Genomic DNA, 24,938 nt, shown 5'->3' with positions numbered 1-24,938 from the left:
CCCTCTTTTATTCTTTGGCATATCTGGTTGGAAAGGAATTGACAAATCTTTTAGGATGTCCTGATTGGTGCCATGCATCTTTGGTGGAAGATTTCCCACTCTCTTTAAGAAACTATTAAGGCAAAGTGTGAATTAGATGGAAGTATGGATCCTAGTGATCTTGCTATTAGCATATGCCTTAACTTTCATTTTAAAGATGGGTTCTCAAGGGCTACAGACCATTGGTATTATAAAGTTCCAAACCATCCTAAACGTAAAGGGAAGAGATGGGTAAATTGTGTGGTTCATTAGTCACCTCCTCCACTCAAATTTCTCAAAGTCAACATTGATGGCTCTTCTCAGGGGAGTCCAAGTCCTGCTAGCATTGCGAGTGTGGCCCGATATAGCTCTCGAGAACTATATCTCGAGAAGTTCAATTTCTTTTTTCAGTGCATAAGGGTTGTCATACTAATAATCTAATGGAGGCTCTGGCCATTTTACATGTTATGGAGCAATGTTGTTTGAGAGGATGGCACAAAATTATCTGTGAATTTGACTCTCAAGTGGTAGTGAATATACTTACTTCACAGTTGTTGGAAGATGTTAGTTGGCAATTAGCTTCAATTGTTAATCAAACTCTTCTCCTTTGTACTTCTCTAGAGTCTATTAATTAAAATTAGCTTCAATTGTTAATCAAACTCTTCTCCTTTGTACTTCTCTAGAGTCTATTAGTTTTAATTAGATTCCTTGATAGTGGAATAGAGCTGCTGATTGTTTGCTGATTGTTTGACCAAATGGGCATCTGATAATTCTTGGGCATCTGATAATTCTTGGGATTGAAATATTGTAGATAGGGGGTAACTTACCTTAGATCTGCCAACGATCTGGATTATATCATCTTGCACATTTTATAAGAGAATATTGAACATTGATATCAATCTACATTTTATAAATAAAATTCATGAAAAATCATAAAATTAAAAAAAACACCAATACCAACCTTTTTATCCTTCATAAATTTCAAAACAAAAGCACAAAAAAGAAAGCTGCAATTTCTGGTTACCTGGAAAACGCTCTTCTTATCCAACCAAATTTAAAACTAAAATTTGATAATCCAACCTCAATTAATACAAAGTATACAATTTAACATATTATGTAAATTTCATATCATCCATTTACCCAATTCATAGCTTTCATACGATTGCAAATTCAAAAACTGCTCTTCTGCTCCATAAAAATAAAATTGTACTCATGAATTTTTTTAATTTTCTCAAGCTCACAAGGCCCTTGCAAACTGTGAACTAAAACATAAAGTATATAAGGTTCAATTAGCTTCTTACCAATACAATGAAAAGCCTCCAAACTAGATTTTTTTTTTAAAGGTTTCGGTAAATAAAACTAGCATGTGTTCTATTTTGTATTTGCATAATTGTATTCCTCATTTCTAGCCTTCTTTTCCTCCTCCATTTGTTGAAGCTGATCTTTCTTTGAACGAGGAAAGATATGAACTTTGAACATAAACTTATTTTGACTATTGTTCAGCTGCTCAAAAATACAAATGTCTCCTTCCTTAAGATTATTGCTACGTGTAAAAAATCTCCACCCCCCACTGAAAGTTGGCCTATCATGCTTAATAATGCATTTTACTTTCCATTTTTCACACTCTCCAACCAAAAGAACAACGTCACTTCTTTGCTTTGGAAGTTGAATTTGGTAATCCGACAATTTTCTGAATTCCTGCATTCCAAAACCATAACAAAAACCAAGTTATTTGACACAAATTATCATTAATTTAGTGCTCATTTTTATTAAACTTTCAAAGTTCAGAAATATTATGTCCATATTATTATGCTTTGCATGTTTGTAGCTGGTAAATAGCCTCTATTTTAACCCTCTGCTCCCAATTATAAATCTGAAAACACATATAACCAAATACAGAAAAGAATTTGATCTCACAAGCATGTACGGTTCATTGACATTCCATGATTTCATAACCATTATACAAAAGGGTTTATCTGACTTAAAAGGTGCAGCAGACTCTATAGCCATGTGCTTCTTGGATGAATGCCCTGCAACAAATTTAACTTTGCTCATGTACCAATTCTCCTACAAAGAAATAAAATACATATGCCTAGTTCAAAAAGTTCAAATAAATTGTAGAGTTTACAGTGTAATAAGCTCTATATTGCAGGAGAAAACTTTTACTTACCAGGAAAACATGATTTCCTTTTCCTCCTCTTCTTTTGAAGAGCCATTTCACCTGTATAATTGTTTTCTTCATCAAAACCCAAATCAATCAACACTTTGATTGCTCACGGCATCTCTCATGTAAAACAAGAAATTGTACCGTAGAAATAAAATCCATATGCCTAATAAATTGTGGAGCGTATTTCAGGACAAAAGGTTTACTTACTAGGAAAATAGGATTTTATTTTCCTCCTCTGATTTTGAGCAGCCATTTCAGCTATATAATTGTTTTCCTCATCAAAAACCAAATCAATCAACAACTTTGGCTGTTGATCAGGGCAGCTCTCATGTAAATGAAAGTTCTTTTTCTCAAGATGAAGAGCACTGATAGCTTTCACACATCCATTTTTTTCAAAAATCTCAACCTCAAAACACAGATTAGATATATACTTGAACACAACAAAATCTCCCAATTGCAGCCCATGATGATTGACAAATTTTTCCCAACCATGTCGGAATTCCAGATTATTGTTGATACCAAATAATTGTACATTCCACTGATGCCCACTTGGGCCTTGCAACACAATATGTTCCTCCCACTCATTTACAAACTGTGAAGCAAATGCAGGGGGGATGCTCTGCAGAAAACACATTACACAATCTGTTTGTAAAAGTTCTTGAAAATTCTTACATGAAATCAAAGTATGGAGTACAGAATTTACCAGTTTTTTTGCAAAGTCTCCCACCATAACCTTGAAGAAGGAGACACACCCATCAAAGTGATTTTTCTCATGGTAATGGTGTTTACCATGAATTGTAAAGCATTTCTGACAGCACATTCTGCATGGTATGAAAAGATTACCATTTTCTTCATCTTCCATGGAAAAACCAGATGAAAAACTTAACGAGGTAAAGCTCAAAAGCACATTAAAAATCCTGAAATAAATCCACAACACGGTGAGAGCAATGTATAATGATGTCCAGGTAGAATTATTCCAGCCTGAAGAAAACAGAGCATGTTATCGTAATCATGGCGTGAGTTGTAATACACAAAAACACAAGAATTATAAACTATTACATGAATTTCCATTACATGCAATAATGGAGGATTGAAATACGGATACGAAACATGTGGTAATTGCTCTGAGCGACAAGTTAGTATAGAAAGACATTGCACTGACACGTGTTTGGATGCATTCCAACATCTATTGATTCGAATGAAAAAAATATTATAACTTAAATTTAGAATTTTACAAGATACATATAAAGCATGGTTGATATAGAAACCTTAAAAAATATATGAAGTTATTTATTTTTTTATTTTTTATTATGTATATATTAGTTATAGATTATCGGAAAATAATTGAAAATAAAAAGGTCAATTAAATGTAGCTTGACTTTTTATCAAGAAGCATACAATAATCATTCCCTAGGCAGCATTATTAATAAGGGTAATATCAAATTCATACCTAAAGTCAGTGGTCCTGAAGACATATGCAATTGGAGGCCTATCACTCTGTTGAATGTCTCCTACAAGATTATTGTCAAGGCTCTCTCCCTTAAAATCTAGTATTTGCTCCTACAGATTGTCCATCTTGAAAAAAGATGTTTCATTAAATCCAAATACATTCTAGATAATATTGTTTCTATTTGGGAAGGTATGGAGTGGGCTCGTCAGTCCAAACAACGGGCCTTGTTTCTTAAGATTGATTTTGCCAAAGCCTATGATCAGATTGAATGGCCTTTTATTTTGGCCATACTTCAAGCCCTGGGGTTTGGAGTTGTCTTTCTGCAATCAGTTCAAATGCTCTTTGTTGATGCCTCTGCTTCTATTACCATAAATCCTCGGCAATTTGAAGCTTTCGGGCTTTACAGATCTATCCATCAAGGCTGTCCTTTAGTGCCTTCTCTTTATGTTTTTGACTACTGAAGGGTTTGGTTATCTTCTTGCCCATGCTATCTCTCAGGGTCTTCTATGGGGCATAACTCTCCCAGATTCCACTATGCAACTTGTGAATCACCATTTTTCTGATGACTCATTTCTCACCCTTCTGGAGGATGAAGGCAATATTGTCAATGTCTTACAATGCTTGGATCTTTTTACCTTGCTTCTAGGTTTGCTATTCAGTGACACAAGACCCATTTCTATAGGAAATCATTCTTTCTAGGCTCTTAATGGCTGCAGCACTACGGGTGAAAATGTGTTCAACATGGAGAAATCTTTCAGTTTTTGGGAATTTCATTTTCTTTTCAAGCTTCCCCTGTGGAGCTGTGGAATGTTGTCTTGGCATAGATTGAGAAGAAATTGGACTATCAGATCACCAAACCCCTCTCCCTTGCAGGAAAATTTTAGATTTGTTCCAAAGTGTTGGTTGTTATGCATGTTTATTATTCCTCATGTGGGCCCCTTTCAAAGCTTCATACCTCAAGCTTGAACGCCTCTTAAGGGATTTCCTCTAGGCCTCTGATGTTGTGTCTCACGGCTTTCACAGAGTTTCATGGGATTTTTGTTGTTTTTCCAAAGACTCTAGTGGTCTTGGATTGTTATCCAGTCGCAAATATGGGATTACCCTCTATGCTAAGTGGATCATTCAACCTCTCACTAGCGATGAGGCCTAGAAAATATTGTTGTGACCATGCATTTCTTTAGGCTTTCTGGTTAACTGGCCAGCCTAGAAGGGGATTAGATTTCAAACCCTTCTCGTGATCACTAAATCAGTGCAAATTCAGGGCACCTTTGTTGCTAAAAGCATTTGGAAAGCCTGGGAAGCCATCAAACCTTGGCTTTGCTAGGCAGGAAAGAGTTCAAAGATGGGCTCTCTATGAACCATCAAAATTTGTGGCGGTCTCATTTGTTTGTTGTTCAAGGTGTTCCATTGGCTAAAATTCAAGGAGCTAGCATGTTGCGCTTATTTAAAGAGGGAATCAAGACACCCAAAGATCTCTTTTCCAAGGTTACTATGAGCCTTCACTCATGGGAGGACTTGCAAGTGCAGTTCAAGCTTATCCATCTAGAGAAACAAACGATTGATCTTCTAGTTTTTGTGTTGCCCCCCACATGTTGCACAAGATTGATATTCATTCATCTCTCCCATGGTGAAAATATTGGAAGTGGTATCCTTCTACTCCGTTAACCAATTACAAACCTAAGTCGGGCTATCGATGCCTAGTTCCCCATCTTCTGATGGTTGAAACTCTCAACGAGCAGTGGCATTTGTAGTCCTCTCATAGGACTTGGAGTCTTAGATTTTTCATGGTTTGTAAACTATCACAGAGTCCAAAATTGCTTACTTTTCCTGGTGTCTCCATTTCCAAGGTTGCCATTTGGCCCTCAGCACTAACATCTGGGTGTCCCGAACCCTAGATGTCCTTTTTGTGGCTAGTTGGAAAGCTTCCTACATATTTTTTGGTTCTATAGGCGAGCTTAGAATTATTGGCTCTAGATTCTTTTTTTTTTAAGCCTTTCTGCGTAGAGGCATTTTCTAGGCATATGGTTTTTCTAGGAGATTCAATGACACCTCCTTTTTAGTATTCCCAGATATCGCATTCTCTCAAAATGGAGATTTTATTTACTATCTGGAAAGAACACAATGTTATTTTATTCTCTCACAACTTTGTTGTTATACATGTTTCTATGTATGCTAAAGCATGTATTTTTAATAATGTCATAATGTAGATTCAAGTACAGATAGATAAGGTGGCGTTGGAAGTTGCTCACCTACAGGAGCTATTGGCACACTAGGGTAATGCCCCTTGTGCAGTCGCCTAAGTACCATTAGATACTTTTATCAATGATCATACTCCTCCTCACGGTTGCCAAGGACATTGGAATAGTTATGCATGCCACTCACATACTCCTAGGTCACACCCTTCTCATCACTCTCCTAGTAGTGGTTTTGTTGGTCAAAGTCACTCAGCCTTACCTCCATAGAGGATGGGTTTAGGTTGGTCCCCAGTGGCTCCTCCTACTGCCCATGATGTAGGCTAGCTTTTTGCTCGTAGAGACCCTAAATGGGCTTTCCCTCAACTAGATTTAGCTATCTCTACACCCAAGGTAGAGGGAGAGAAAGAAATAAATGATGTTGTTGCCTCCTCTACTAATGGTTGGGCTCCCCCTAAGAAATCTTCCTATTAGTTTGTCGTGATTGATCAAGGAAATACTATACATAATTCATAAACTCTTTTGGGCTACCATTCACCAATGGTGGGCTATTATTTGCCAATGGCTAATATTTGCCAATTAGTTGTTGCTTATATTCGCCAATTTATGGCCAACATGTTGTAACTAGTTTTAAACATAAAGTGGCAAAATTACTTGTATAAAAGAGCTTAGGGTTATGGATTGTTTCATAAGGTGTGATGCAAAAATTGGTTCTTGCAGTGGTATTGAGCTATAAAGGATTACAGATTGTGATCAGGTTGTAATCACTATATTGTAATAATATTAGATTTATTTTTTGGTGGACGTAGCCTAGGGTTAGGGTGAACCACATTAAATCTTGGTTTCTTGTGTTCTTTTATGTGTGATTTATTATTTTATGATATTATTTATATTTTCATATAACTGATTTTTTTGTCCATGGTTAAATCCTAACAAGAGGTATCAGAGCAAGGTTGTTTTTCAATTATCTTCTATAGGAGAGTCTCACGGTTGAGTGGGAGTGTCACAGTTGAGTGGAAGCAATGGCAGATGAGCATAAGCTAAGGGTTGACAAGTTTAATGGGCAGAACTTTCAGTTATGGAAAATGCAACTGGAGGACGATCTTTATCAAAAGGATTTATAGAACCCATTGGAAGGAAAAATCAAGAATCAGGGATCTATGAAAAATGATGATTGGGATCTTTTAGATAGAAAGGCACTTGGAAGCATTCGATTATGCCTAGCACCATCAGTGGCATTTAATATTATAAAAGTGAAGACAATGGAAGAGTTGATGGAAACCTTAAAGAAATTGTATGAGAAGCCCTCCACTTCAAACAAGGTATTTCTCATGAAGTGTTTATTTAATATGAAAGTGACAGAAGGTGGATCTACTGTGGATCATTTAAATGAGTTTAATATTGTTACTAGTTAGTTATCTTCTATGGGTATTAATTTTGATGAAAAAATTAGGGCTCTCTTGATTTTTTGTTCTTTTCCTGAAAGCTGGAATAGCTTGGTAATGGCTGTGAAAAAAATTGTTTGTGGATCTAGTACCCTAAAATATGATGATGTGATTGATGTTATTTTGAGTGAGAAAACTCATAGGAAAACCTCAAGTGGATCTAGATCAGGAAGTTCTTTGAACACACAAAGTTGAGGCAAAACGACTGTGAGAGGAAGTAATTCCAAAATTTGTGGTAAATCGAGAGGAAAGTTAAAAGGGAAGAGGTCTCAATCGAGAGGATAGAATGACTATTGGTACTGTGGGAAATTAGGGTATAAAAAGAAAGATTGCTGGACTCAAAAGAAAAATGAATGGGAAAAGCAAGATGGAGACAAGGAGGAAAATGTGGTAAGTAAAAAATCTAAAGAGGATGCTTTGCTTCTATCTTTAGAAAGTGTTGATGATTCATGGGTTTTAGATTTTGGTGCCTCATTTCATGCTACAACTCATAGAGGTTATTTCATTGATTATGTCCAAGGGGATTTTGGACTTGTTTATTTAGGGGATAATGAACCCTGTCAGATTGTTGGAAAGGGAAAATTTAAGATTAAGTTGCAGAACGGGAATCGTTGGATACTACATGAAGTAAGACATGTTCCAAGGCTGAGTAGTAATTTAATTTTAGCAGGGAAACTCATTGATTAGGGTTGTGTAGTTACCTTTAATGATAAAAAATGGAAGGTTTTTTTGGAGTAGCAAAAGCTGTGAAAGTAGGCACCATATATCTTTGTATAGGTCATATTGTTCCTTCTACTTTAATTGTTTCAAAGAAAAATTAATGTTTAGCAATAGTTGCTACAAGTAAGAAGGGAGAACAAATAGTTATTGTAGATTTCGATACAGCATTGTGGCACAATAGACTTGGGCACATGAGTAGAAAGGTATGAAAGTACTTCAATCAAAGAAAGTTTTACCATGTCTAAAATTATGTGTTAATATGGATTTCTATGAAATTTGTGTGTATGGAAAACAAAAGAGAGTGAGTTTTGTGAAGACTAGGAAGGAAAATAAAAGGGAGAAATTAGAGCTTGTACATACATATGTATGGGGACCGGATCAAGTGTCTTCCCTTGGTGGCTCTCATTATTATGTTACATTTATTAATGATGCAACTAGAAAAGTATGGGTTTATTTCCTTAGACATAAATTTGATGTATATCAAACTTTTAAGAAATGGAAATGCTTGGTTGAAAATGAGAATGGTAAGAAATTAAAATGTCTCAGATCTGATAATGGTAGTGAGTATTTGTAGTCATGAATGAAGATTATTGCTCCACTAATGGTATTGGTAGATTAAAAACTATTCCAAGGACTCCACAAAAAAATGGAGGATGCAAGGAGCATGAGGTTGCATGTTGGGTTATCCTTACACATGTGGGTGGAGGCTATCAATACTATTGTATATTTTATTAATAGAGGTCCCTCTACCCCTTTGGGTTGTGGTATTCTAGAGGAAGCATGGACTGGTAAGAAGGTGAGTTGTTCTTTTCTTAGAACCTTTGGTTGTGAAGCATTTGCTCATATAGATTCTAAAAATAAAACCAAGCTGAAAGCTAAGTTAAAAAAATGTGCATTTTTTGGATATGGCATTAATGAATTTGGTTATAGGCTTTGGGATTTTGAAAATCATAAAATTGTAAGAAGTAGGGATGTCATATTCAATGACAAAGTGTTGTAGAAAGATATGTTGCAGTAACATGAGAAGAAAGAAGAGGATTATGTAGTGTTGGATGATACTCCAAAAGATTATGTTCCAGCCATTCCTCATGATGTGCAACAACTGTAACAACAAATACCACACATGCTAGTGAATGTTAAGTGGTCAACAAGGCTAATTAGACCTCCAGAAAGATTTTCTCCCTCTTTGTATTCTATTTTACTTACTAATGTCGATGAACTTGAATGCTATGATGAAGTTGTCTAGGTGGATACCAAGATTTAGTGGGAGTCTATAATGAAAGATGAAATGGACTCTTTGTTGAAAATAAAGACATGGGATTTATGCAAGTTACCTACAGGTAAAAGGGTTTTACAGAATAAGTGGGTTTGCAGGTTGAACGAAGATGATGGAGATAAGAAAAGATTTAAAGCCAGGTTAGTTGTAAAAGGATTTTCATAGAAAAAAGGCATTGCTTTTGATGAGATATTCTCTCTTTTTGTTAAAATGAGTTCTATTCACTCTATTTTAAGTATTGTGGCTATTGAAGATTTGCATTTAGAGCAGCTTGATGTTAAAACAACCTTCCTTCATGGTGATTTGGATGAAGAGATATATATGGCACAACCATAGGGATTTGAGGTCAAGGGTAAGGAAAACATAGTGTGCAGATTGAAGAAAATTTTATATGGCTTGAAGCAAGAACCTTGACAATGGTCTCTAAAATTTGACAGGTCTATACATGAGCATGGATACAATAGGTGTCATTCAGATCATTATGTTTATGTTAAGAAATTGGATGGTGATAGCTACATTATTTTATGTTTATATTTTGATGATATGCTTGTAGCTAGGTTTAATATGGATCATATTAAGGGGTGATAATTCCAGTTAGCACATGCATTTTCTATGAAGGATTTGGGAGCAAAAAAACAAATCCTTGGTATGAAGATTTGTAGAGATAGGAAGAACAAGAAATTGACGCTATCTTGGGCTAATTATGTTGAGAAGGTGTTGCAATGTTTCTTTATGGAGAATGCTAAAGCTGTCAACACACCTTTACCTAGTCATTTGAAGTTAACTAAGGAGATTTATCCAAAGACACAAGAAGAGGAGGATAAGATGTCCAAGGTACCCTATGCTTCAACTGTAGGAAGCTTGATGTATGCTATGATATGTACAAGGTCATATTTTGCACATGCAGTGGGAGTTGTTAGTAGGTATATGAGTCATCCAAGCATTGAGCATTGGAATGCAGTCAAATGGATTCTCAGATATTTGAGAGGAACATCTAGTAAGTGTTTACATTTTGGAGGTTCTACTAGTGATTTATAGAGTTGTTTTTACATTTTGGGGGCTCTACTACTAATTTACAGTGCTATGGTGACTCGGATTTGGTAGGGGATATTAATACCAGGCAGAGTATTATAGGTCATGTATTTACTGTTGGTGGGGCCACAGTGAGCTGGGTTTCTAGGTTACAAAAGGTTAATGATTTATCCACTATAGAGGCTGAGTATGTTGTTTCTACAGAGGTAGCCAAGGAGATGCTATGGCTTCAATTATTTTTGTAAAAATTGGGAAACCCTTAGAGGGATAATTATTTGTTTATAGATAGTCAGAGTGCCATTCATCTTGCAAAGAATTTTGTTATGCACTCAAAGACCAAACACATATAGTTGTGGTACCATTTCATTCGATCAATTTTGGATGATGACTAATTAAAGCTAGATAAGATATATACAAATGAAAATCCAATAGATGTGTTTACAAAGGTAGTGACAAGGGAGAATTTAAATTCATCTTCAGCTTTGGTTGGTCTTCTAGACAGAATAGGAATAAAAGAACAACACAGTCCAGGGTGGTTTGATCCAGTGGGAGCCCCATGTGGTAGTGGTATTGCTATAGGATCAGTCTTCAAGTGGGAGATTGTTGTCTAGTGTGGTGTCTAATCAGTCCCCAAGTGGGAGATTGTTAGTTTGTGGTCGACATGTTGTAACTATTTCTAACCCTAAAGTGACTAAAATACTTGTATAAAAGGGCTTAGGGTTAGGGATTGTTTGATAAGGTGTGATGCAAAAATTGGTTCTTGCAGTGGTATTGAGCTATAAGGGATTATGGATTGTAATCAGGTTGTAATCACTGGATCGTAATAATATTTGACTTGTTGTTTGGTGGATGTAGCCCAGGGTTTGGGTGAACCACGTTAAATCTTGGTGTCTTGTGTTCTTTTCTATGTGATCTATTTTTTTTGGATATTGTTTATATTTGCATGTAATTGTTATTTCTTGTTTTTGGTTAAATACAGACACTGCCAACCCCAAGGACTTTTGGGTTCTAATGATAAAGACCCTCCTTCGATTGGCACTACTCTTGCATCTTAAGGGCTTTCTTTTTACTATGCAATTTTTTTTTTTTTTTTTTTAATGAATAATTTTCTTATTTCGCTATGTGTCAAGTGAACTTGTAGGGTGATCTTGTTTCCCCCGACCCCTTTTGTGGATATGTATCTTTGGTATTTAATTAATAGAAAAGGTATATTCATCCAAAACTTAAATCATAATTAAAGTTTAATATTTAGGATTGGAATAAAATAGGGGCTTCACTATGAGACCTAAGTGATTTATTCCTTTTGGAAAATTTAATCTATCAATGATTTTTTTTTTTAATAGAATAGGTATTAGGTTTTCTAGATCCCTACAAATGTAATAATATTGTCATAATGTCTATAGTATATGTTTTCCAAAATGGTAGTGACCTCCTATTTAAATTGAGAACAAGCCAAGAAGAGACATGTCCCATATAATAATTTATCTCATATGACAATAAACCTATATATAAGTTATATCTTTAATATATAATTATAAATTGGTTTATCCAAAAGAAGATACCAAAACATCAACACTCCCTCTTAGCTAGGGATGATAAACACACATATTACCTCAAAGTAATATGAAGTTAGAAATATTAAGGATATCTTGATCAAAAGATATCCATCATTTTGATATCACAATTGATATCATGAGTATTGGCCTTCAGAACATATGATATTCATCAAATATTTTGAGTAGCAGTCTCAAGAGTATCAACACTTGATACCCATCATGTACTCAATAAAGTAATGGTATGCAGAATATCAACATATGATATTCACCATTTTGAGTATTGTTCTACAACATATCAACATATGATATTCACCAAATACTCTTGAGTAATTCCCTCCACAATGAGATGCAAGATATTCACCAAATACAGTGAGTAATGGTCTTGAGAACATCAAGTTGAATGACAGTCACCATGTACTCTATGTAATGGCCTCTAGAAAATTAATTTTCATAACATTTACCATGTACTCAAAAAATATTTATAAGGTTTGTGTACACGCATTCTCATAATGGTTATCATATAGACATCCACCATGAAAAGTATACTCTATTATGATATGCACAAATATCATAAGATGTCCATCATAATAGAAAATTAAGTTACTCTAAGATTTTCACCTTTCAATAACTTCTACAAAGACAATTGACATCATTTGGAAGTCATCACTTGCTCATGATGTACACAAGGGGTAGACTCTTTAGAATCACATAGTCACAAGGTAAATTCATGAATCACAATCCTCTTGACTACGACAATTCATTGATCAATGGAGAATCCATCACAACATGGTTTACTCCCTCTGAATCAATAAGATTGAGATCACTGGAGGTTGACTGGATCACATCCTCTTCCTCCTTCCCCTCTTTCAAGTTTTCCTCTAATGAAATTTTAGGTTTCTTCTCAATCTCCCTCATTTTCTCACAATAACATTCTCAAAGGAAACAATCAAGGCATGTAGGAGAAAGACTTCAATGAATAGATAATTGTAATACTCGATGAAAAATAAATACTTATCTATACACCAACATCCTTGATTCTCCTCGTCATTGCTGATGTGGTGATTTTATATATAATATTAAATTTCTCTCACCTTATCATGCTTCCCTTTTGTTTGGACATCTAGTTTATTAGTAACATTTTTATGTTATATATGTGTGATGTAACATATAGCTTCAATGCTCAAAATATTTATTTTCAGCTAAGCGTAATCTCTATTAGAATCAATTATGTCATGCTCCTTAACTCTGCATAAATCCTTCCCTTATTTTTGACTCAAGATACCTTGAGGTAATAACTTGGCTTCCATACTCCAATATTGTGGAATGAATCAATGAATTATATACTAGGCAATGTTTATTATTAATAAGTAAACTTCGTCCCGATTTGAGAGAGATTTCTCTTTCATTCATGTCTCTTATTAAACCATCATTATTAAGATGGGTGTTTCTCATGATTTCTACTTCAAATGCCACTGTATGTCATATCACCATATTCTAATTACCTTGTGGGACCTTGTATCCTTTTTACGCCCACATATATTCTACTTACTTGCAACTTCAATGAGCCCCAATTCGCTAATTGGGATGAGTCCTATTGACTCAAAAAATATTGTCATACATACTACGAGATTAAAAAGATATGTTCATTTGTTTTCTTTTCAGCCTTTAATTTTCAAGTGTCTGACCATTCACCTTTTTGACTATGTTGTATTGTTGTTTCAAATCTTCTCATCACTTTTAATCTAATATACGAAATGCACTTCTTTGGAGGTGGGATGTGGAAGTGGATGCTTCCCAATGTCAAGGTAGAGGGAGGGGTGCATTAAAGAGGATGACTCATGATAGATGCTAGTCTTTCTATTATCATCTTTATGGGACTATCATAATTAATCATTGTAATGGAAAATTATAGCATGGATGGAGGATTGTCATTGTAGATGCAATGTAAGGCATTGATCAAGGGTGGTACCCATAATTATATGTATAGTGTTTGCCCCTAGTTTATATTCAGTTATTATAGCCAAACTCTTTTAAGCCGGTTTATGTTTATGCTTGATGATTATTAGCATTATCTTTCAAATTATTGGATATTATTTTCATACTCAGTTGATTATATGATGAGACTACTTGGTACTAGTTACTTCATGTATGCATGATTATACCTTGATAATGATTATTATAGTGATTTTAGTTATTTGATGATGTTAGTTAGATAGATTTTTATACATGATTTCTTATGGATACTTACCCCATATTGTGTGTATGGTGTGCGTGTATGTTTTCTTTATGTATGACATTTTTGATGTGGTTAAGGAAGGGAGTCATAGTCATTTTCTAGTTGGGATCTATATGATGCACCCCTTCCTGCCATTGCCTATTTAGTTTAGAATATATGTGTCTGTACAGGTGTGGATTTTATGTAGATTCTAGGTACCAGGTATCAACTTCCCTGAATTGGCAAGATGAGCATACCCTATCACAATATCTCAATGGTAAGAGAGGGGAGATAAATTCTTGAGTCCAAATCCTAACATTTAAATCAATTGTCTTAGAAAATTAGGACAAGTGTCTGAGATGATTACCCTTCTAAATTTGTCATATAAAGTAAATTCATGATTATAACCCTTGAGTTTGATCTTGTAAGTGGTATTTTATGATGAGTTTTTGTTGAGATAATGGGTGTTGCACACATTGCATAATATTGTTATTTTATTTTATTATGTAATGTTGCATCTAGATGGACGTGCAACATGTAAAGATTCCCATGGAATATTCTTGATGAATTGTATTGTAACATTGTGATAATATTTTATGTAATTATTTAATATTGGGGGAAAAGAATTAAATGCCCAATATTAAATGTGGGGTCAGTGGGTTAGGTAGCACATGGTTTATGTAATACCACTTGGTGGTTTTGTGGGACTTGCTACTATATAAGCAGCCACAAGGGTAGTTGTTGAAAGGTGAGAGAAAAAGAGTGACAAGAAGGACAAAAGGCAAGAGTCAAGCGGGACAAGGCTTGACAGGTTAGCCAAGGGAGCATTTGTGAAGGTTGAAAGCATGGCATGGGATGTGTGGATTCATGCTTGTTCACATAGTTTGCTCGGTTGTGGCTATGGCCATGAAGGCTTCCATGGTTGTATGGCAATGGTAATTTTTTGCTGAATAATACATGATGATGGATGCTTTTGGAGGCTGGGTTTTTCCCTCGATGAGGGTTTCCCAGGGTATATCTTGTGTCACAATTTTATGGGTATGTTGTCTATTCTCTTGCATGTGGATTTTAATTCCGTGTTTATTTTAGATCTATTATGGGTTATGTGGAAACAGTTATATTCTTTATTGCCAAGTTTCCTTACAAGTGGTATCAGAGCTATGGTTGTTTTATTATTTGTAACCCTAGATTGAATCCATGGGAATGCATGAGAGAGAAAAAAAAAAGAAAAAAGGGCAAGATATATGAATGATTTATTGCAGATCTAAGGGTTTTTGGATTTGCTGTTATGATGGGATGTTAAAATATTTGGGCATGGGAAATTGTTGGACAAAAATATTTTCTCGGATGTTTCATTTAAATGAGGGTTTTGGGGGGTAGCTTGCAGAAATGACCTCTTGGGTAAAAAAAAAAAAGACCTCACCATTGGATCCGGGTCGACATTTCCATAAATTTTGATATATAATATGCCCTAGTTTGGCCATGTTCAGAGGAAATGAAAGAGTTTTTTGGTTTCAGCCCATGATGGCCGTCAAATTTAATCCCGTCGGAATTTTCGTCACTGAAAAAATTAAAAATGAAAAATCGTACTGAAAATGGTAAAAAGACTGTCTTAGTAAAATGGCCATAACTTTCTCTCAGAATATCGGATTTCAGAGTTCTTACAGGCGTTGGAAAGCTAATTCAGAGCACTACAAGATGGTGTAGGTTTGGTTCTGTGATTTTGAGATTTTGTCAGGTTTTAAGAGCCCTAAAGTCAGATGTTATTTATTTTGAGCACAGATTAGGGCATAACTTGGGCATACAGAGTCGGATTTTGGACTTTGAGTAGTCAACGGAAAGCTCTTGGAGAGCTCTACACATTGGTTCAGATTTGGTGCAAGTTTGGCATGATTTATTTGTTGATATATTGATCTGAACAGTTTATAGGTATATTTTGACTATGGTAACTTGTGAGTTTATGGCATTAGAGATTTAAGATTTGATGTCATTGTATACTCAAGTTTGGTCTCATGATGATATGGTTATCAGTGTTTGGTTTGGATATGCATAATGACTTGCTGGATCTACAAGTTGTGCAGTGTTGTAAGCGGTCTATACTTACAGGTTGCATTTATAGCTTGGTTATGGGTTGTCTTTGCCCATTGATATTTCATTATTGATGCATATTCATATTGGTGGCTTGGATTTGGGTTGTCTATGCCCTAAGTCACATGATTTACTATTTTCTTCATGTAGAAGGGATGAGATGTTGTTACCAGGTACAGTCATGGTGGAGGATTGTGGTTGACTATGCTGACGGGTTGGACATATTGAGAGCCAGATGCTCGGTTCATGGATGTGATCATGGTGTCATGGATTTTGGCATGACATGATTGGATATACAGGTACATCCTTGATATTCATTAGCTTGGATTTCTGATTTGGTTATGGTGGTATATCTTCTTGGTAAAGGATCATGGTTATTTGATTTCTTTTGAGGAGCTCATGATGTGCACTTTGAGTTCTTTGATAGTTTGATGCCATGGTTGATTCTCATGGTTAGAAGATGGTTTTTCATCATTATGTCATGGATAGCTTGGATACACAGTTTAGTGGGAGCTTGTGACAGTGATGGGGTGACAGTGCAGGATTAGTTCCTGGTTTGGTTTATATCTTCTTGGTTTGGAGAGGATGGATTTTATGATGCCATAGGTGACTTGGTACCACGGTTGAGTGGGAGTTTTTTTTGGCATTGATATATTTATTGAGTGTTTGCAGATGTTGGAGGTTTGTCTTAGATCCTGTTGCTGCAGAAGCGTCTTTGACATTTGCATGGTGCACTTGTTATTTTCATGGTGTTTGAAGATGGTTAGATCTTGAGGACTCATGGAGTTCTTGGTTATCTTCATGGTGTATGGAGATGGTTCTTCCTGGTATGTGGAGATGGTTTTCTTCATGGTGTGTGGAGATGGTTGCATCTTGAGGACTCACAGGGTTCTTGGCAAAGGTGTGGTTTATGCTTTTATTTGGCATGTTATCCTTGGTATGAGGATGATTTCATTATTATGTCATGGTATACTCTTGATACGCGTTTAGAGTTGTGACATGTTATGGTGTGTTCATATGGAGCATGTTATCTCTTTAGTTGAGATGGTAAGATCATGTTGTCATGTTTATGTTCCTGAGGCCATGGTTGGAACTTTGACATTGATCTTGATTTAGTTTCTTGGTATTGAGTACACTAATCATAAGCTGAATACTTCATGATATTGCTATGTTGCATTTGAAGTTGGCATGGATTGATTGGTTACAGGTGCTCATGGATACTTAGAGACGGTGGTGATGCTGATTTCTCTTGGATTAGAGAAGTATTTGTTGGGACAGTTGATGGTTTCAGCAGGAAGTCCGAGGGGCAGTCACCTGATATGGACTTGAGAGGAGATTGTTCTTAGATGAGTCTTGGTTGGAGACTTGGGTATCTTGATGAGCATTCTCATTCCCCACTCTTGGTCTACTCGGCGGTTTGCTACTTGAGAGGTATAGCCCATTGTTTCTCTCAGTTGCATTATATTTATGCTTGTCTTTCATGGATATGGATCTTGAGCTACGGTACATGAGTTAGTTCTGGAGGGTTCATTTGAGAGATGGTTAAGCATTGGTTATCTCCATGTGCATATGCTGTTATGCTGGTTGAGTTTGGGAGATGGTTTTATATTGGGCTTATTCCTTGATTTAGGAATGGTTTTATTGAGTTTGATCTTCTTGTGAGAGGCTTACATCCATGATGAGTTATATGGTATGGTTTGGGTGTTGTTGAGGCTTCTTGTTGGGGTTTTATGGAGGAGATCATACTTGCACAGTTTACATCTAGAGGTGTGTGTAGAAGGACATGATACAGGTTATGATTTGCATGGTTTCTCTGGTCTTGGTTATCTTCCTGGATGTTCAGTTTTGCTTACATTGGATTTGAGATTGGTTGGAGATTGTGATCACTGGTTTGTGCTCATGTATGTCATGTGAGAGATGACATGGTTATTTCTTTATCTCTTTCCTCTGTTGGTTGTGAAGAATTTGAGAGACTATTGGAGACTTGTTATGAGAGTTATTTTTGCAGGATATTGGATTATGTATTGTGGATGTCCTTGATACTACATGGATTCACTTCTTTGAGATGTTGTGAGTGGATTGGTTAAAGATTTGACATTATCTTTTGCAGTGGGAGCTTCTTGGTATATATGTGGCAGGTATTGCTCTTGAGGCTTGTGATTGCAGGTTGTAGATTGGATATGTCAGTGATATACGATTCACTTGTTATACCTTTGAGGTATGGATAGTTGGATGGGTTTGGCACTTTGCTGTGGGTGCTATTTCAGCTATGGATATTTTGACAACTACGAATACATGTGATTACCTTTGGATCAGGTTTTTTGTGCTTGGAATTTTAGTTGGTACAAGATTTTATGATCTTCTAATGCAACAGGTTGGGTGGTTTTCTCTTTGGATGGCTTCTATGTATGTCCAGTGGGAGTGGCATAATAGGAGGTGAGATCATTCATGTTTGAGATGCTGGATACTTTGATTTTGTTGCGGGTACCAGGATGGAGCACTTGGTGTATTTTGATCCATGATGGTGGATGTGCTGGGAGGGATTGTTCCCTTGTTCATTTATGTGGCTACGGATTGACCCTATGCAATGTATACAACAAGTGGGAGATTGTTGAGATAATGGGTGTTGCACACATTGCATAATATTGTTATTTTATTTTATTATGTAATGTTGCATCTAGATGGACGTGCAACATGTAAAGATTCCCATGGAATATTCTTGATGAATTGTATTGTAACATTGTGATAATATTTTATGTAATTATTTAATATTGGGGGAAAAGAATTAAATGCCCAATATTAAATGTGGGGTCAGTGGGTTAGGTAGCACATGGTTTATGTAATACCACTTGGTGGTTTTGTGGGACTTGCTACTATATAAGCAGCCACAAGGGTAGTTGTTGAAAGGTGAGAGAAAAAGAGTGACAAGAAGGACAAAAGGCAAGAGTCAAGCGGGACAAGGCTTGACAGGTTAGCCAAGGGAGCATTTGTGAAGGTTGAAAGCATGGCATGGGATGTGTGGATTCATGCTTGTTCACATAGTTTGCTCGGTTGTGGCTATGGCCATGAAGGCTTCCATGGTTGTATGGCAATGGTAATTTTTTGCTGAATAATACATGATGATGGATGCTTTTGGAGGCTGGGTTTTTCCCTCGATGAGGGTTTCCCAGGGTATATCTTGTGTCACAATTTTATGGGTATGTTGTCTATTCTCTTGCATGTGGATTTTAATTCCGTGTTTATTTTAGATCTATTATGGGTTATGTGGAAACAGTTATATTCTTTATTGCCAAGTTTCCTTACAGTTTTCATATTTCGTCTTGTAGGTCTTTAGTGATTTTTCTATTAATTAAGTCAAATTAAAAGATTAATTAATGATTTAATTTAATGGAAAATTGTTATGATATTTTCAATATTTAATTATATTTAATTAATGAGGAAATTAATTAAATAAAAATAATTAAATTTAAAGAGAAATTTATGGTATAATTTTAGAGCATAATAATATTAATTTAATTTAATAATAATATATTTAGGAGATCATTTTTAAATAAATGCTAAATATTATTATTACTTAATATATATTTTATCAAAAAATGCTTTGAAAATAAATTAAAGAGTGAAAGCGAAATTAATTTATTAAAGATATTCTAATTTGCATAAAGTGTGCATGAATATTCGAAAAAGTTAATAAGGAGTTAAAGGATTGTGATCAATGAGTTCCCTCACGTGATCGCACAATCAGTGCCCCGAATTTAGGGAAGAACTCCATATCAGAGATTGAGAGTTCTTTTTGTAGGGACCAAGAATTTTAGAGAAGGGATTTTTTAGAGAGAAGATGTTGTGAGAAGACAATTGTCTCACGACCTTCGAGTGATTGCGATTAGCATTAGAACCAGGTAGAGCCTCATGTTTTATTCACCTAGTGAATTATGTCTCTCTGAATTGTTTTTCCAAATATCATTGTGACGAATCTTTCAATATTTCATTTTAAAATTATTGGTATTCATACTGATTGCTTCTATCTATGTGAGGACTGAAAATATCAATAAAACCCTTGTTCTATAGATTTAGAGGTTGTTAATTAAATCAAGAAGAGTTTTTGAAAGAAATGGAAATTTTAGAATATAAATTTGGCTAGTTGGTCATATTTTCCCTATATATATATATATATATATATATATATATATATATATATATATATATATATATATATATATATAGATTTTTATTTGGGATAGGATTTGTTTTAGGAAACAAATTTTATTAAAATATAAAAATTAATTAATTATGAATGTTTGGGTGGGCGAGGCCAACACCCACCCCCTTTACCTTCTATCCCCCCCCAACGTCACATCAATTTACTGTTGTGATAGCAGGTACTACTGATGTACCAGTACCCTGAGCTACAGTAGCATTTATGTTGGTTGTGCAGACCTTAAGTGCTATATCATTTTGTTATGTATTTTTTTTTAAAAATTATTGTTATTAAATTTTAATAGTATTTTTATATATAATTTAATATATTTAAAATTTTTAAATTTTAAATAATTTAATAAAAGTTTCATTATATTTGTGGTTAATTCATTTAATTAATATAATTTATTTATTTAATTGTTATTAATGTTAGTATATTTTTTATTAATAGATTAATAGTTATTTTATTAATAAGTTATTAATAAGGTAATTATAATCATTAATAAATTAATAATTATAGAGATATCGGGTTTCAGTGATCCAAATCTCTGCAAAATGTCACCACATATGCCCAATGTGGGGGAGAATACGTGGAAGATCCCAAATGTGTGTGTGTGTGTGTGTGTGCGCGCGCGCGCAAGACTACAACTATGGCAACAATCGGGTCCCATCATGGAGAACTGTGTTGAAACCATGACATTTGAATTGAAGGTGAATGAGTTGTCACAAAATGGAGCACCATGTATCAAAAATACCCAAGCCCATGGTAATTACTTAAGCATATGTCGTGGGTTTGTGTTATGGTGGCCATCACTTGAGCATTCATTCAAATGGTCATAACCTATACTTCACCTTATTCTCACACGACTCTGCTACATCGAAGAGAATGTGTATAATACACATTAGTGATAAAGATGTGTTATTATCGTATTCTAAAAGAGGGACACGCATTTCACTGTACACAACATAGAAAGTTCATATCACCATCGATAGTGTATATGAACTGTGTGCTAAAATGTCTCCAACCAAACCTAAGTGATAGAGGAATGTATGTGATTGCCCTCGTGGAAGGTACACAATGGGTATGCATTTTTGTAGGAAGGTGCTAAGGGTACATGTGAATCATAACTGAAAGTCATAGACAGAATACACCTCATTTCATACACTGAACCATATGTGGATATGGTAAATCATTGGGATAGTCATGTTCCCCGAATCATGCCAAGGAAGCTCTATTTTCATGATCATCTAAGGAATGACATTTGATTTTCTGCCCCAAAATTTATCTTTGATCATTTTTCTAATAAAGCTAGAACCATATAATGAGACATATTGTGTAATCATATTGATTTTGTTGAAATTTGAGCTGAAAGATATTGTAGGTAATTATTTACACACCGCAATATTCCAATGTGAATATGTTGGAGGTGATTCAAGGGGGAATATAAAAGAGCCCGACTCAATCCCCATTCCTTCCATGTGCGGTATTTTTGAGCAAGGGTGATTAATCTCAAAGGGGAGATGTGAAAGGAGTCATGTCGATATAAGGTAATCTCGAGTTATTTTACTCTCTTGAATGATTATTCAAAGAGGAAAACATAATAAAGAATAGGGATCACTAATGAGCACGAAGGAGTTTTTTTTCAAGATTCAGTTATGAAAACTAAATACCATTCCTTTATTCCTTTATATTGAGTAAGCCTCGAGGAAGCAAGGGTTCCACTTTTTTCTTTCCTGATTACAGACTTTGTGCTACAATAGGAAGGGAGAGTTTTTCAGATTTTTCAGTTCTTCTAAGGGAGAGAAAGCAAACTTTAGGGCTATAGGAGAGTAGAGCTTGTGTTTTTCTGAACTATGTGTTAGGGAAAGGAAGAAATTTTGAATTTTAATATAATGTAAGAGAAGAAATTTATGTTTTCTTCTAGACAATGATTTAGATGCATATGTGTAATTAGGTCTATGTTATCTTTTACATTTTATAGAAGGGATATTGGAAGATAATTGCAAATCAAAACTTTGAGTTTGGGACAGTTTCTTTCTACTGATCGTGATCTTTGCATAGCTTTTAATTTTATCTAAAATGCATTTTAATGTCACTGATTTTTTATTATGCTATCATTTCAAGATATCTTTAAAAGCTCTGCTTCTTCACTTTCTTGAGGGGATGGAAGATTCATTCTTTTATTTCATTCTCTTTTTAATGCAACATTTGGGCAAATGAACTTTGTGTCATTTTCTATTCTTTTCTTTTTTAGTTACATAGTTTATTCATCTATTTCATGTTTATGGATAGATGTTTGTAAACCTTTTATGCTTTATGGTTAAAAGAATCCATATTTGAATTCATTTTAAATCATGTACAGGGAGCTATACCTAGATAAATTCAGGGGGCATTTATGATTTTCAATAGCGAAATGACCCAACTGTTAGTGTATATCTAGTCTTCCTATTCTAGCTTTGGGGTTAATTTGTATATTTTTCTTTGGAGGAAAATCTGTTCACTAACAGATTTTTGGTGACTCTATTGGGGAATTTTGGAAATGAAGATTTAGTGCCTAATATTTGTTTCCTCAATTTTATGATTATCTCCATGTGTAGGAGATTGGCAACTCAATGAAGACCATGCCAGATATTAAATTCATGAGAAGATCAAGGCCAAACCCCTCTCTCCTAGAACTTTGTCAAATTGATGATAACGTGATATGTGAATTTGTGGATAGCTATAAAGAAAGTCTTTCTCATGCTATCAGGAATAATATAAGCCTCAAAGATGATGCCTCATCTTGGCTGCTATGGAAAAGCCTTTGCACGAGATTTCACAAGTTAAAAGACTTGCAAGATCTCGAGAGAAAGTGTCTCAATTGAAGAAACATTTGGAGGTGGATGATGATGAAGCCCCAGTTATATCTTCACATTTCATCTCATGGAATTATTCAGTCCTAAGTGACAAAGGATTCCAAACAACTGACAATGGGGAAAGGGTAAGCACTAATAATGAAATCTTGCCTCAAGTTTTTTCTTCACCTCATGTAGAAAGTTTTTCAGTTAAGGATCATAATGATCATTATTTTCTTAAAGATTCCATTGAAATGCCTTCTAGAAATGCCTTATTAGAAGATGAATCTTTAAATATAATAAGAAATTGTGAGATTAGTGGCTCTTTGTATGTGAATGTTGTAAAAGGCCCCATTCTAGAATCCTTTCACTTTGAAAATAATGCAGTAGCAGATATAATTGTTAATGCTTATTTTTAAAATGACACTAAAATGTGTCTTGAAAGAGATTCTACTGTGATTGAATATTTGACCAAAGGGCTGAATCTGGAAACAAAATCATAGCAAGAGGCTTTCTTACTTCAAGAAATATTACAACCTCACAAAAATCAGATAGGGGTAGATAAAGACTTTCAAGCTTAAAGTGAAAACCATAGCACCAATGACATTGAAGGTAAAGAGGGTTGCCAGTTAAGAGGGAAGAATCTTTGGTAACATCATCTTTCTTCACTCCTCACAACCATTATGCTATTGCTGATCATGGTGACACTCACGAAAACATTGATGAAGGTGATCTTGAGTTCTTTTCCTCTCTAGTTTTAGAAAGCTTTGTGTTTGAAATTAATGATGATCACCTTGTTGTAAATATTCCTATTTGTGCAAAAGTTTCCAATGATGTGTTACTAGAGTTTGAATCTTTTGTTTTTAATGAGAAGGTTTAGAGTGATATGTCCTATTGTGAAAATGGTGGTCAGCCCATTGAAAAGTCTTATCAATCTAAAAATGAAAGTGATGTTTGTGATGAGGCAAAGATGTCTCTGGTTGGAACTTCTCATGATGAAATTATTTTTGAAAAACTTGGTGATTCAACCAGAATGTTGAAAGGCACTCTTCTTAATGAAGGAGAAGAAATTATATATGAATTTCTATCATACCTCAATTTGGATTATCTCTTCCACGATGACTTGGGTATTCATTCAAATAAATTTGACAATGAACCATTCATTGATAAATTTTCTTTTCATTCATCCATGCATGGCTTTGCTGATTTGGATTGTGAAAGTAATGAAATTATGGGAAAGAGAAAGGACAGCATACATTGCTTACTTGATGGTGATTTGATTCTGGAAAGGGTTGAGGAAAACATGTACTTGAGGATTGATCCTATGTTGGACGAGGCATCTCTTGGCTTGCAAGTTGGTCATGATATCAAATGTCATATGCAAAAGGTGACTCTTGAGGGAAACATTTTCAAATATTGTGCACCATTTCATGATGAGGTTTCTACTTTTCTTTTTTTCAATTTGAAATGAAATCAGATCCGATGAATGTGAAAGATCAATTCTCGAGTGAAATAGAGTGCTATGATGAGGTATGGCTATTTGGGAAGAAGTGTTGGGTCAATTTATTCATGTATGCTTTTAGTTTGAGGTTTGGCATTGAAGAAGTTGCTAGCCAGCAATGGTGTGGAGCTGCTCAAATGAGGCATGGTTTTCTGATGCAAAAAGGTTCCTACTTTTCCCAGCCAAAAAATGGATTCATGTGATTCCCTTCTTACTGTTGGTTTTGTGGTAGGTTTTGCTTCCTAC

General features: G+C 35.0%; 1 protein-coding gene across 1 annotated transcript in view; it reads right to left on the bottom strand.

Annotated features, from left to right (window-relative positions):
* Positions 1 to 1,187: 1,187 nt before the first annotated feature.
* Positions 1,188 to 24,938, bottom strand: part of LOC149549977 (putative B3 domain-containing protein Os03g0621600) — a 143,123-nt gene continuing 119,372 nt past the window's right edge. Inside the window, exons 2-6 of the mRNA XM_089794408.1 lie at positions 2,889 to 3,166; positions 2,393 to 2,804; positions 2,189 to 2,254; positions 1,936 to 2,048; positions 1,188 to 1,716 (exon numbers count right to left, since the gene is read on the bottom strand). Of these exons, the coding sequence (XP_089650534.1) occupies positions 1,390 to 1,716; positions 1,936 to 2,048; positions 2,189 to 2,254; positions 2,393 to 2,804; positions 2,889 to 3,166 (1,196 nt within the window). The 3' untranslated portion in view covers positions 1,188 to 1,389. The remainder of the gene's footprint in view (positions 1,717 to 1,935; positions 2,049 to 2,188; positions 2,255 to 2,392; positions 2,805 to 2,888; positions 3,167 to 24,938) is intronic.

The sequence above is a fragment of the Cupressus sempervirens genome, chromosome 7 (genome assembly GCF_028749045.1).
Source record: "Cupressus sempervirens isolate cs-2001-9-10 chromosome 7, ASM2874904v1, whole genome shotgun sequence".
In the NCBI taxonomy this organism is placed as follows: Eukaryota; Viridiplantae; Streptophyta; class Pinopsida; order Cupressales; family Cupressaceae; genus Cupressus; species Cupressus sempervirens.
The sequence above is the reverse complement of the archived record's forward strand: the minus strand, read 5'-3'. Positions and strand labels throughout refer to the sequence as shown.